The following is a 14,311-nucleotide window of genomic DNA, read 5'->3' as shown; positions in this document are numbered from 1 at the left end:
CTCATTTTGGCTTGCGTCATAAACTCATAGCTCGTAAACGTGAGAACAGGCAGGGCAGTAATCGACATGAAAGAGCTTACTACTATTATATCTTCAAGCAAATGCATCATGTTGACAATGCCCATCATTATTTATTCAAAAAAAAAGTCTACAGAAACTCCAAACATGAGCTTTTTAAACATTTCCTTTGCATACATATATAAAATCACGCCTATATCCTGGAGGGATAGACAGAAACTACATCTTTTCACTTGCCACAGTCCCTGCGGTATCGCCTCATACATACATACATTAAATCACGCCTCTTTCCCGGAGGGTGTAGGCAGAGACTACATCTTTCCAGTCGCCACGATCGCTGCATACTTCCTTCGCTCATCTAAAATTGTAGATGAGCGAAGGAAGTATGCAGCGATCGTATATGAGCGATAGTAATGATTGCAATCATTACTATCTGCATGCACAAATGTTGACTTTGTTATCTTTGCAAATTCTGTAAATTTGTCTGTGAACCGAACAATTTGGCTTTTTGATACTGTTGGGCCTGTCTACCCAACCGGTAGAGAATAAATACGTAATTAACATTATATTCGTAGAGATATTATCGTTCAAAGAAAAGATGGCTGCCACCACATGTATTGCTTTTACGAATCAGTGTCTATATTGGAGTTGCGCTGGAAACAATGTTACAAAAATGAACTCCCTCCGTCTGAGATCAATCGCAAAGAGATCACTTGCATAATCAATATTATTTACGCAATCAATAAAAATCGGTTCCTCATTGTCGATTACTGGCGTTAAATTTTATTGGCACTTCGTGCTTTCACTCAATTTGTTATTTATTATTTTTCGCACGCAATATGAGAGAAATTTCAACCACGTTTCGATGTTGTACACTTTCTTGGTCAACATCGCTCATCAACTTAATCAAAATTTATATTTTGTCAAGTTATTTTGGTACTTACTATGTAGTCACTTTATATAATATGTGGTTTTGTCTGCATAGCCCTCTGAGAAAGAGGCGTGATTATTTAATAATCATGATAAACTTCCTTCTGATCTGGTAGTTTATTCGCGACTGGTGAGTGGTGACATCAATGTCTCATCTTCTCTCTCTTTTTGGATAATCTCAGTATACAGAGAGAGAGGGAAAATAAGACTTGTCAACGTTCGTGAATAACTCGCTGCTTTTCCACTTTGAACAAACTTTTTTGCTTACTTATAACGGAACGGCGTGAAAACTGCGTTATTTACGAAATTAATAAGTATCCACCCAGGTAGTTATACAAATTGCTTAATAAATTAAAGACTGACTTCTTAAAGTACTACCTCCTACATGGCAATCATATTGCTGCATAGGCAGTATCTAATTCGATGTAATTAAATACCTTCTACATAATAAAGTTAACCTAATAATTAAGATTTGCATGCACTGATCAGATTCCTTAACGCAATGTTCAATCATTTGTAACGGCTGGATGTGGCAACCAATAGCTATTAATAAAATAAATCGATAATGTCCGTAACTTTTTTCTTTATTTTAAAAATACGTACAATCACGTCTATATCTTTTGCAGACTATGCTAAAGTTGAGATTCAAATAGTGATAGCGACAGCCCATCGTCTAAAAGATGAATCCCAAGTTTATATAGCCTATCCCTTAATCGCCTTTTACGACATCCATGGGAAAGAGATTGAGTGTTCCTATTCTTGTTTCTATTATATTATACTTATTTCGATTGGCGGGATCTTAATCTTATGATTTTATTTTTTAGACTTCTAGTAGCTTTTCTTACTTCTCTAGTACATTTATGTACATTTTTAATTCATTACAAACAAATTTACAAACATTTAAAATAACAAATCTTTTATCATTCGATTTTAGGATACTATTAAATACATTTCACAAAATGTTAATTTATTACATAAAGCTATTATTATTGTCAACTTTAAGGAAAGTTTAAAAAAAAAAAAAAAAAAAATACATCGATTTTCAATTTCTTCATAAATATCACAGGGGTTGGGGGAAATTTAATAGTATTTAGGTTAGGATGCAAGTACCAGGTACGCCCTGAGACTGTCAGTTGACTTTTTTATACCTCTATGTGCACGCGATTTTTATTGATTTTTTACAGACTTCAAAATTCGACCTTATTTTTTTGTGACTAGTTGGAGTGAGCAATCGAGCATTGTTTTTTTTTTAATTTTACTACATTTTTGAATTTCGATAACTTCTTTTAAATTCACTGCTCTTACTATACATACATAATGGAATTTCCTTTGTTTGTGTTTTCCTACAATGTGTGTTTTTCTGTGAGTATGTGTTTGTTTTGTTTATTTATAACCTACGCTTTTCTTTTGCTATTTATTTTAACAAATTTTCGTTTATTTTTTTTTTTTGTTAACCATTTTCTTAACTGTTTTTTATGTTAATCTTATAAATTAATTGTGATGATAATCATGATCGTGTAAGAGTCTTAAATCAGCTTTTATTAAAGGATTTTCAAGAGATTTTATGTTATATTTATTAAACAGTCTATCACATAACATAAATAACAATACATTTTATTTAGCTATACGAACGTTCCGTAGTTTGCACAAACTGATTTTACTTTGTCTTTCCAGCGATCTGCCCGATGAAGAGGACAAGAAATCTCCTGTCCTCCTTCTAGGAGTCAACAAAATTTCCGACTCGCCGTCTTTCCTAAGAAGAAGATCTATAGAACCCGTAACTACAGGGTCTATAAGGTTCTTTAGGCCTCCGAAATCAAAATACACCAGAGGACTTCAAGGAGATGAAAGATTAGAGAAGATCCGACAAGATCTCCTTGTTCACAAAACCAAATCAGACAGATACACGCCACAGTCACATGAAGTTTCAGTCGAGCCAGATGACAAAAGATGTTTAAAATTCAACTGTGTTGGCAATTGCATTTGTGATCGAAAGAAGAGTTCCAATCGTGGATCTTTCTCCTTTCATAGGCCTGACAATGATAACAGAAATGAAAGCAAAGACTTGTCTGAGAATGATATAGAATTTAAATATACAGAGCACGTTACCGACGCTCAACCATCGAGTAGCAAGCAAAGTTCTTACAATGTCACACCAAAATCTGCTGAAAGAAGACATTTCTTGCTTTCTAATTTAAATGAGAGATTCAGGAAGACTTTGAGCCTCGATTCCAGAAAGGTCGAAACTAATCGCGTACCACTAAGCTTGCCACAAGAATCTCGACCCAAATCTCTAGTCAACACGGGTAATATATGCGTACAACATTTAAAAACAGATCCTTTCGTGCCGACAAATTTTGATAAAGCTAACCAGCCAAAGAAAAAACGTAAATCATTCTTTTCCCTTGACACTTTTTTCGATAAAAAGTCAGATACTTCTTCAATTGACGATTACTGTTCGTCTAAATACAAAAGGTTCGAGCTTGAAAGTGATGATTCTCCTCTATTTAGACGTGATCTGTCTCCTAGAAATGGAGAAAAGACTCCAGATCTTCTGAATTTGCCGGTAATTATCGATTCGGTTCGTAAAAAACAGTCCGATACTAAAAGACAATTGGAGAAATTAGAAAGTCATTATTATAAAAGTTTGATCAAGTCTAGAGCCGTTATAGATGCAGTCCCTAAAGACGCAACCGACGTACAAGGTCCGAGCGGACGTGTTTTCAATGATGACGACGATGTGGAATATATAGAACCAATACGCAGCAATTTCACAAGTCAAAGCACATTGATACTTGATAAAAACATTCCTGATAATAAGAAATCTATACTAACAATAAACACTGATGAGACTGATATTAAATTACCTAGTTCGACTGTTACTCCCAACGAAAATGATTTAGATAGTATTGGCGCTTATGAAATTGAAGTTAAGGAGTCTGATTTGTTAAAGGATTGTAAGGAATTAACTGTGAAAGTCATGGACAAGTCAGTGGATTCTATTGGCAGCTGCTCGTTAGACGTGGATGCTAGTACAGATTTTTCAGGTAAATTTATGTTGTAAAGCATGATCTATGTCTGTGTTTTATATCATCGTATTTATGCCAATTTCTCGTTTCCTATTTCAAGCTTTCACTTTTTCATGTTCTTATCTATATACTTTATACTATGTTGTTGATTCTAATGATGGCTATAAATTTATATTTTTTTTCTTATTACTTAAGAATTTAAAGTTTTCGAATAGGAATACCTATTATTTAGATAACTAATTTCATTATAAAAGTATTTCAGTATACAAATATCTTTAATATTTATTAGAATAACAATAAGATTGACTTCCATTTCTTAGTCATTATATTATTGTTTATCTCTTTTTAATAAGTGTGTAATATTTTATTTTTTTACAACTTGTATGATTTGTTTTACTTTCGTCCTTTGTCATATTATTCATGTTATTCATTGTCTTGTGTTGTACAGCTCGTTTGTTTGTGTTACGTCCTCGTATATATAATTATTAAGTATTTTCTGTTTATCCACTTTTGTCTCATGTTTCTTTTTTATTTAATACTACATCTTTTTCATACACATTGCATTTTCATTTGTGTTCCTTTACTTTTTCATTTCCTAATTTATTATTTATTTATAACTCTGTTGTACCTAAAATAACAAGGTGAACTGAATCTATTATGGATGATACTCTCTGCCCGCCGAACAAAAGAAACTGAGAAGGATGTCAAGGTATGATAAAATTAATAGAAGAAATTTTATGAATTTTGTAGCAATTTGTTGAAAACTTTTGACTGTATGAAATTTTATAAAGAACATTTCACGTCACCGACCATAGCTAACTTTTCAATCCAGGAAAGACTATCGATGTAACTAAATATTTACCAAATAAAATGACAGTGGTTGACTTGCATACGAATGTTTCTACATTATTGTATTATTCCTCAGTGTTAATATTTAAAGCCTTCAATTTCGAGAATCGTTTCAGCATTCCCAAAGTTATTTTTACCATAACGGTCCTCACTCTCAATTTGAATGGTCATTATCGTGCCTGTTATTCTTCGTGTCGACGGATCGATTTGTAACTGAGAGGATTTATTTTAAGCTATTGAAACAGATGCTTTCTGATAAGTTACTAAAACGTGTCTTAAAAACTGTATTAAATTGAGTTTATGTCACAGCCTCAAGTTCATGTTCGGGCTACAAAGTGAAATCACCTTTATTTTTCTCGCTCATGTTTTGCCTGTTCCTAATTGCACCCTCAGCTATAAAGTTAATTCCGACAAACTATTGTGAGTTCTTGTTTTTAAATGTACATTAACTCTTTTTATCGGCAACTACTTACTATTCGACCCAACAATTTGTAATCTTTATTTGATGTATAAATTTTCATCTCAAGCAATATATTCCATAATGTAGGCCGCAAACAATGCAGTTGCAAAATGCAAGTCAGAAAAAAAATTACGCACACGAATAGATGTGGCGGCCTCATTTTAGCCCACGCGCTTCTATTGAAGTAAAGTCCGGTCATTGTCGTTAGATCTATCGTTCGCTACGGACGGACACACAGACAATATTAAATTGCATTATTTAACGTTTAATTAAATAGCAAAAACTGTGCATAAATTAATAACAATTTATAACTGCTTTATGTAACTCAACCGTGAAACGGAACGGTCAATACTGGCTGGAATACGGCATTGGTCGACGTCTCGTCAGAAAAAAAAGAAAAAGTTTGACATTTTGCTCTTTGTGAATGTGATGTCATAAATTTCGTGTAAAAATTTTAATTTCGGAGAAAATACTATTCAAGTGTATTTTTACGTATTAATTTGTAGTGTTATTTGTGTTTCTTGAGTTTGTCGCTTTGTTTGGTAAGTTATATTTACGATTCCATTGATTAATTATTTATACGAGCAGTTCAAAACTTTTGTCGTATCTCGTTCTACCTGCTAGTAATTTCAAATAAAAATTATAATTTTGCGGCAACGGACTATAAAAACCGCTTACGAATTAGTAGTTTTATTATTATTTCTGATCAAAGTTCTGTTAGTAAATACAAACTAGTTTCTCGAGAATATGACTAATAAAAATATTTTCTTCTTGACTAACGATGTAGCCAACCCGGATTAAATCATACTCATCCCCTCAGAATACTTTCCTACCTAACGTTATTCTGTTTTAAAATAACTTATTCACTTTAAATTTACAGCAAATCCATTGGTTAAAGTCTGATATCTTAGAACAGTTGTGTAATCAAATTTTAATATTCAATACTTAATTTATCTGCAGTATGACGTGTCGTGCTGTTTATTATTGTAGGTAGTGTAGACCAATCAATAATATTTTTTGGGACGAATATTTTGAATAACATTTACAAAGCTGACCTTATGAGAATCATTCTGGCATAAGGTCAGGTCAAAAATACCTGAAACTGAAGAGTTGTTGAAAATGCATGAAGAGAGTTATGTATGGTGGATGAAGTTTAAGATGAAAAAAGTATGTTGTGGCAAGTGGAAATATGTAGTCCCTGCCTAACCCCTCTAGGAAACAAGTGATTTTATGTATCTTTGATGCAAGAACATTTATTCATTTTTAATTGTATCATTTGCAATTCACAAAGTACAATAACTGGACTTGATGCAATCATAAGAAATAATATTTAGAGAGCAAATAATTTACCAAGCTTCATCTAAAGGCTACAGATCAAGAAAAAACAATTCAAATTGAAATGCTAATTTACAAAGACATTAAATATTAAATACACAACAGTTTCTATCAGCTCTGTCACAGAGGTTTAATCCAGTTCTTTCAACCTTTTTAGCTCCTTGTGAGTCTTACCCACCAAGGACAACTAACGCTTTCAGCCCATTTCATTCTCTGCCTGCCACTCCTTCACACTATTCCACACCATGGAATCTATGATAAGTGGTGGCTTCTTAGTACTGTGTGGTCATGCATACTAAAAGAGATGATTATTGGAACGCAAATAATGTGGTCACCTGTATGTACCACTCCAAGGGTCTCCGGAGGCCAGAGATATAGTAAATAAACAATAACAGAATATTAATACTGTGATTGTATCAACAACAATGCTATTGAGTCAAGTGTGACACACAGTTAGCTTTCTGCAATACATACTATTATGTAGGTTTGACATACATACCTACAGACATCACACTTCTTTCCAGGAGGGGTAGACAGGGATTAAATCTTTCCGCTTGCCATGACACCTGCCTTCCTTTAAACCTCAATTGGCTGACACTTTTGAACCTCAATTCTATCATTAAGCCAAACATGGCCTATCAGTCTTTTCAAGACTGTTGGCTCTGTATACCCCGCAAGGGATGCGATAATATGTATGGATGTACGTAATAAAAAATACTGGCCGAATTGAGAAACTCCTCCTTTTTTTGAAGTCGGTAAAAAAATGTTCTTATATCGGAGAAAGTGGGATGTATAATACTTATAATAAATTATGAATAATCAAATCATCAATGTTTCTAAATGACGTGAAATGTTTATTTTTCTCCCGACCTTCGTTCATAACGCTCACACAATCCAATGATAAGATAAAAACTATTATATTACAATCAATAATTTGTATAATGAACATACTATGGTACTTCTTAAAATAATATGAAGAATTTCGTTGTGCCTATGATAGTGTAAGAATGTGTGATTATTCTTTGATTTATAGCACATATCCATACTGATACTAAATTTGTGATAGTATGTTTGTATGTCTCCGCTTAGTTAAGGTGGTAACCTTTATCTATTTGATGAATAAAATCAATGTGTGCAATATGCACACACATAAAACTAAAGGTCAGGTCAAGAGTACCAGAAACCGCAGTACTTGCATGAAGAGAGTTATGAATGTGGCTGAAGCGAAAGAAGTGTGTTATGGCAAGTGGAATGATGTAGTCCCTGCCTACCCCTCTGGGAAAAAGCCGTGATTTTATGTATGTATGTTTAAAGTTAGGTAGAAAGAAGGACATTAGGTAGGAATAAACTACGATTTCCGTTAAACAGAGTATGTGGCGTGCCTCTTTAAATATAAGGACACCTACAAAAACTACTTTCCTCTCAATAAATTGGATAACCAATCAAAATTAAATTAGAAATTAAATTAATCTTGCTAAATATCGTTTTTCTCTTTTTCAGACACCACATCCGGAAGCTTGAATCTCCTGACTCCGTCATCGACGACTAGCTGCGTACGAGACTTCACGTCTCGCATCCAGGAACGAGTCGGGTCCAACCTCCAAGTGACCCCCGTCCCAACCCCCATCAGGACGCCAGACGATCCCACACCTACCCCAAAAAACAAAGAGAACCTCCTGAAACCACCTCCTAAAATACACATAGACACCGGCAGTCACAGATCTCGCACTCACCACAAGAAACGAGACGAGGTCCAGCAGAAGAAACCCAGCTACTTAAATCTGGCATGTTCCGTTAACGGTTATACCAATTTGACAACATACGACTCAAAATTGAGACAAGACATCAACAAGAGTCGAGAAGCGTCGCCTATAAGGCCGATAACGCACACGTATCACTACAGGAGCGAGAACAACTCACTTCTGGTGCCAGTGCCGGTCAGCGCAAACAAACTGCTCGTGCCGAACCTCGGGCCTCATGATACACGCGGCAATTTGACAGGAAAAGCGCCGCCCAAGGCGCAAACCGACCCTTACCTGGCCACATCGCCGTTACATGCCTTCATGGCTGCAGAAAATAAACAGTTGAAGAACGATTTTTTAGGCCCCAGCATGACGACTGCTAGCAGGTCGTACATTTCCACAGAAACCAAGAATTACGCTTCATCGATGCTGAAGACTGACGAAGTGGACAATGCTCAAAGTCTGACATTCAAATCCAGCTATTCGGAGTCGAATTTCAGGAAGACCGTGAGCAATGGAAAGGAAACTAGGTACAATTCGGAATCTTACACGATATCCTCGAATGGAATGTCGAAACGAGTTGAAATCACGAAGGAAAACGGTGAGAAATTGACTAGTCCCATGAAAAGTTTTATACAACAACGCGTGGAAAGATTATATGGACCAGGGGCTTTGGCTCAGGGTTTTTTTAACCAGAAGCGGCATAAACTGAGGAGTCAGAGCGACGAGGACGAGCCCAAAGTGCTGACAGAGAAATCGATGAACTGCCCGAGTGAAAGTTATTTGAACCCGCGGAAATCTGTTAGTTTCGAGAGTGAAAATGTTTATTCTAGTCCGAACGGCGAAACTGGGGAACTGGACGTGTCTCTGCCTGTTCTCAGGCATTTAAGGCCAGAGTTCCGTGCTCAACTACCCATAGTATCACCTAAGAAGAATGTGAAGACGGAACTTTCACCTCTGAAGCCCGGAAACATTCCAATCCAGAAGACTGAAGAGACTCAAGTACCCGTGTCCAGTGATTTAGTGACGAATGGTGTGTCTGTGATAAGTTTAGACGAGAAAGAGACAGTGAACGGTGTAAACTGTGCAGGGAACGGTAAGGAAGTGGTGAAAGATGGACATTATTTCTTGGATTTGGAGAAGAAGGAGACGGAAAGACTGCTGGCTCTTTCTGCCACAGCTGAAAAGGAGTTGGAGAGTTTGCAGGTAAGTTTTAACTTCACTTGGATTGTATTGGTGGACTAAGTAAATAACTTAAATTAGCCCGTGGTTAAATTCACGACATTTTGGTTTCCTCTCATTTGTGTGGATGCTGTACAAGGCGACTATAGGAATAGGCACTTTTGTCAAAACCTGTCTCATCGTATCCAGGATATATGGGTGAGACAGGTTTTATTTAACATGGTCAAAAGGCCCATCCCAGCCTCTTCTTCAGAGTGTTGAAGATGTAAGCAGGACTGATGCCAGCTGCAAACTTACACTACATTGTTGTACACCCGCTTTGCAATAAGAAATCTCGTGTACTTAAAATAATATGCCCAGGTCTTCATACCATTCAGAATGGAAATAACTATTACATGGTGACAAATTGTTATTTAAATTAACAATTAACATAAATTACATGCCAAATCTTCATGCGTCCTTGTAACAGTTTGTTCAGTAAGTAAATACTGTGACAGAGCATGAATCAATACTCATAGCAAAATTGTGAATACTTATATTATTATTTTGTCTTGAACTTTGATCAATGACTTTTAAAATTAATACATGTCTTCCAGTTATGGATGTATTAAGACATATAGCTGGGAAGCGTGATGTATAGCAGCATAGCACACGCGCGACGCCGTTTTATTATGACGTGAAACGGGACAGCGATAGTTTTTCGGGCGATAAATACGGCGTCGCGCGTGCCACGCTATAGGGGCTGGATAGGCCGCCTTTTCGTGCTGTTCTCTCGTATTTTTTACAGTCTTATTTTATCTATGTCGAAATTAACTTCTTTGGATTCATAGTCTGGAACGCTGGACCGATTTGAATAGAACTTTCGGCAAAAATCACTATATATCACAAGAAGTACCATATACTATATGCCGTGTGGTTCCCGGCACCAATACAAAAAAGAATAGGACCACTCCATCTCTTTCCCGGATGGATGTCGTAAAAGGCGACTAGGGGATAGTCTTATGAAATTGCGATCCTCTTTTTTAGGCGATGGGCTAGCAACCTGTCACTTTTGGATCTTAGTTCCATCATTAAGCCGAGCGATGAACGTGGCCATTCAGTCTTTTCGGAACTATTGGCTCTGTCTACCTCGTAAGGGATATAGACGTGACTATATGTATGTATCACAAGAAGGATCTAGGTGCAAACTGAAAATGCGGCGTGAATTTCGCATGAAAAAATCATTACTTATATTACCTATACTTGTCAATAAAACATCCCTCTTAAACTCTGTTACGTCAATTTAACACTATACCTCCCAGGTCATAAGTAGTGTCCTAGTATTCCTCAAATTAAAACAATCATGAGTATTTACATGATGTTTTCAGGATCGTGAGGACGTGAGCGAAGAGATCCTAGGATTCCTCCGGTCGGCCTCGGGCAAGGCTAGGTTGCTTGCCACACAGAAAATGCAGCAGTTTGAAGGTATGTAGAGATCGTGGCAAGTGGAAAGAGGTAGTCTCTGCCTACCCCTCCGGGAAAGAGGCGTGATTTTATGTATGTATGTATGTTGAAGGTATGTGATCTTTGTGTATATTCAACTACCTAGCTGTGCCCGCGACTTCGTCCGCGTGGAATAGTTATTTTGGGCATCATTGAAGTACCTATATAAAATTCTCGTGTCACAATGTTCGTTCTCGTACTCCTCTGAAATGGCTTGACCGATTCTCATGAAATTTTGTGAGCACATTGAGTAGGTCTAAGAATCGGCCAACATCTATTTTTCATACCTGATCCCTCCCTGAGTGATAAGGGTTGTCCACCCTTAACATTAGAAAGAAAGAAAGAAAGAAAGAAAGAAAAATATTTTATTTGATATCACAAACTTAACAACATTAAACAACTTAAAAAATATTTATATGGCAAAACAACGTTTGCCGGGACAGCCAGTATTATATAAACTTATATATTTATTTGTACGTTTCAGGACTCTGTTACAACAACATAAACGAGCGGCTGGACGAGCCATTCCCCACCACCGTGGAGGACCTGCAGGGCTTCTGGGACATGGTGTGTCTCCAGGTGAAGCACGTGGACGCCATGTACGAGAACATAGCCGCTTTGAAAGCTAACAATTGGCAAGAGGTGGGTATATTATATTTAAAAAAGAATATTAAGTAAATTATAAACAGCGCCATCTATCAGCCCGTGTTGGAATCATTGGCTTAATGATAGAATTGAGATTCAAATAGTGAATACCAACAGCTGAACGTGGCTTCAAGACTGTTGCCTCTGTCCACCACACAAGGGATATAGACGTGATTATATAAATATGTATATATATATATGTTATGCGCCGTGTGGTTCCCGGCACCATTACAAAAAAGAATAGGACCACTCCATCTCTTTCCCACGGATGTCGTAAAAGGCGACTAAGGGATAGGCTTATATACTTGGGATTCCTCTTTTAGGCAATGGGCTAGCAACCTGTCACTATTTGAATCTCAATTCCATCACTAAGCCAAACAGCTGAGCGTGGCCTATCAGACTTTTCAAGACTGCTGGCTCTGTCTACCCCGCTAGGGATAAAGACGTGATTATCTGTATGTATGTATAAACAGCGCCATCTATCAGCCCGTGTTGGAATCATTGGCTTAATGATAGAATTGAGATTCAAATAGTGAACAGCAACAGCTGAACGTGGCCTATCAGTCTTCAAGACCGTTGCCTCTGTTCACCACATAAGGGATAAAGACGTGATTACATAAATATGTATATACAGGGTGACATTTAAAACAACTGCATCCTTTTTAACATAGACTATACCCATGCTTCTGAGCTGTTTGAGCCTATTTTTATTTAAATTAAACGTCATCATTTTCACATTTAAAAAACCCTCAAAAACTATGTCACACGCTTTATTAAAGACCGATACTACAAAAAGAAATTAAAATTTAACATGTAAATAAATGTCTGAAAAATAAATTATTTTTTTAGTATCAAAATCAAGAGTTGTTGAGATAGCTCAGCTGAATGAATTGTGTCGTTGACCTCTGAATCTTACGCGTCGCTTTTCCGCCGGCCGGGGTGATATGACGTATTTAGGATCGTGGATTTTGACACTTTTATTTTTTTTCGTACTTTCTGAAATATGAACGGATATTTTTCTTTTAACGTTTAAGTAAATATCCTTTAGATGAGTACACTTTACAGTTAAATTTATGCAGTTGAATTAAAAGTCACCCTGTATATGTTATATGTCCAGATATCAGCTCCGTCACCCCGCGCACAAGCCCCGCCCAGCCGCGGCCGCGCCCGCGCGCCGCCGCCCGCGCACACCGAGCGGGCGCGGCTGGCGGCCGAGAAGAGGGAGGCCGACCGGAGGGCCATGCTGGAGCACAGGAGGTGGGGCGCTGGCGTCACCTGACTATATATATATATATACAGGGTGTCAGCGCAATAGCGTTTGATATTTATTTATTTACCAGAGGCCGCCCGCGACTTCGTCCGCATGGAAACCCTATCAATCCCGCGGGAACTCTGGGATAAAAAGTAGCCTATGTGTTATTCTGGGTCTTGAGCTACCTACATACCAAATTTCATGGTAATCGGTTCAGTAGTTTTTGCGTGAAAGAGTAACAAACATCCATACATCCATACAAACTTTCGCCTTTATAATAGTAGTAGGATTTATTAAGTTCACCAACAGTCAATACAACAGTAAATACAGAGATTATACATACAATAAGGTTCGTTCTAATTGCTCGAACAGTTACAGGCAAACCCAGCATGCTGTGGGGAACAAAAATTTATGGACATGTTAATAACGAACACGCTCAACTTTTTTTTTAAAATAATCAAGAGAATTGTCATTGGTTTTTAAGAAAAAAATAATCTAATTAGTGTAAGTCTCAGATTTTTGGACACCGTAAGCTCGCTACGCGCATTTGTCAATTTTTTTTCCACTTTTTTTTGTTGTTATTGCTAAGAAGCAAGATTACTATAAAATTCGCGGATGAACTGAAATACTGAAACGGTGTTGTCATTAAACGCCCGCCGAGACGAATAAAACGGCGTGCAACACTTGTTTATTTTTGATAACTGTGATAATGAACGGGAAGGTCATACTGGAACCGGGCAATAATGACCACAAATTGTCTAGGACCTAAAGTTGTTGCTACAGACCCAATACTTTTACATTTCCTGGAAGAGATAAAATTTGACAATATTTTGGCGATTTGTCTAAAACGTCACACGCCACCAGCCAATCACAGACCGTATGCTAAACCATTCACACCTTCTGTCGCGCGGTTCCCTAGGTATCACATTTAGCCTAGCGGAAGATGTTTCCTTTAAATCCTAATTTTTGTATACGTATTACATAAGGATAAATCCGCAATTGCAAGTGATTTGTTTCTTTTATAACTATGTATTTACTATTTTCTTGTTACTGTTATACTAATTTATATTACAAACAAACATATTTTTTACAGACGTGTGGCGCGCGAGAGACAACTGGCTGCGCGTGCGTCGGCCGCGGAGAACGGCCGCGAGAGGGACCTCCACATGGGCATCGAGGGAAGCCAGGTGAGACTCTCGTATATACATACATACATATATATATACGTCTATATCCCTTACGGGGTAGACAGAGCCAACAGTCTTGTAAAGACTAATAGGCCACGTTCAGCTATTTGGCTTTAAGATAGAATTGAGATTCAAATAGCGACAGGTTGCTAGCCCATCGCCTAAAAGAAGAATCCCAAGTTTATAAGCCTACCCCTTAG

At 37.1% G+C, this 14,311-nt stretch overlaps 1 protein-coding gene across 1 annotated transcript in view; it reads left to right on the top strand.

Moving 5' to 3' along the window:
- LOC106132233 (uncharacterized) overlaps positions 1–14,311 on the top strand; it is a 30,666-nt gene that overhangs the window by 13,174 nt on the left and 3,181 nt on the right. Inside the window, exons 3-8 of the mRNA XM_013331593.2 lie at positions 2,623–3,995; positions 8,122–9,569; positions 10,913–11,009; positions 11,512–11,669; positions 12,790–12,929; positions 14,018–14,111. Coding sequence (XP_013187047.1) covers positions 2,623–3,995; positions 8,122–9,569; positions 10,913–11,009; positions 11,512–11,669; positions 12,790–12,929; positions 14,018–14,111 — 3,310 coding nt within the window. The remainder of the gene's footprint in view (positions 1–2,622; positions 3,996–8,121; positions 9,570–10,912; positions 11,010–11,511; positions 11,670–12,789; positions 12,930–14,017; positions 14,112–14,311) is intronic.

The sequence above is a fragment of the Amyelois transitella genome, chromosome 29, assembly GCF_032362555.1.
Source record: "Amyelois transitella isolate CPQ chromosome 29, ilAmyTran1.1, whole genome shotgun sequence".
Taxonomy (NCBI): Eukaryota; Metazoa; Arthropoda; class Insecta; order Lepidoptera; family Pyralidae; genus Amyelois; species Amyelois transitella.
This window is presented reverse-complemented; position numbering and strand designations above follow the sequence as displayed.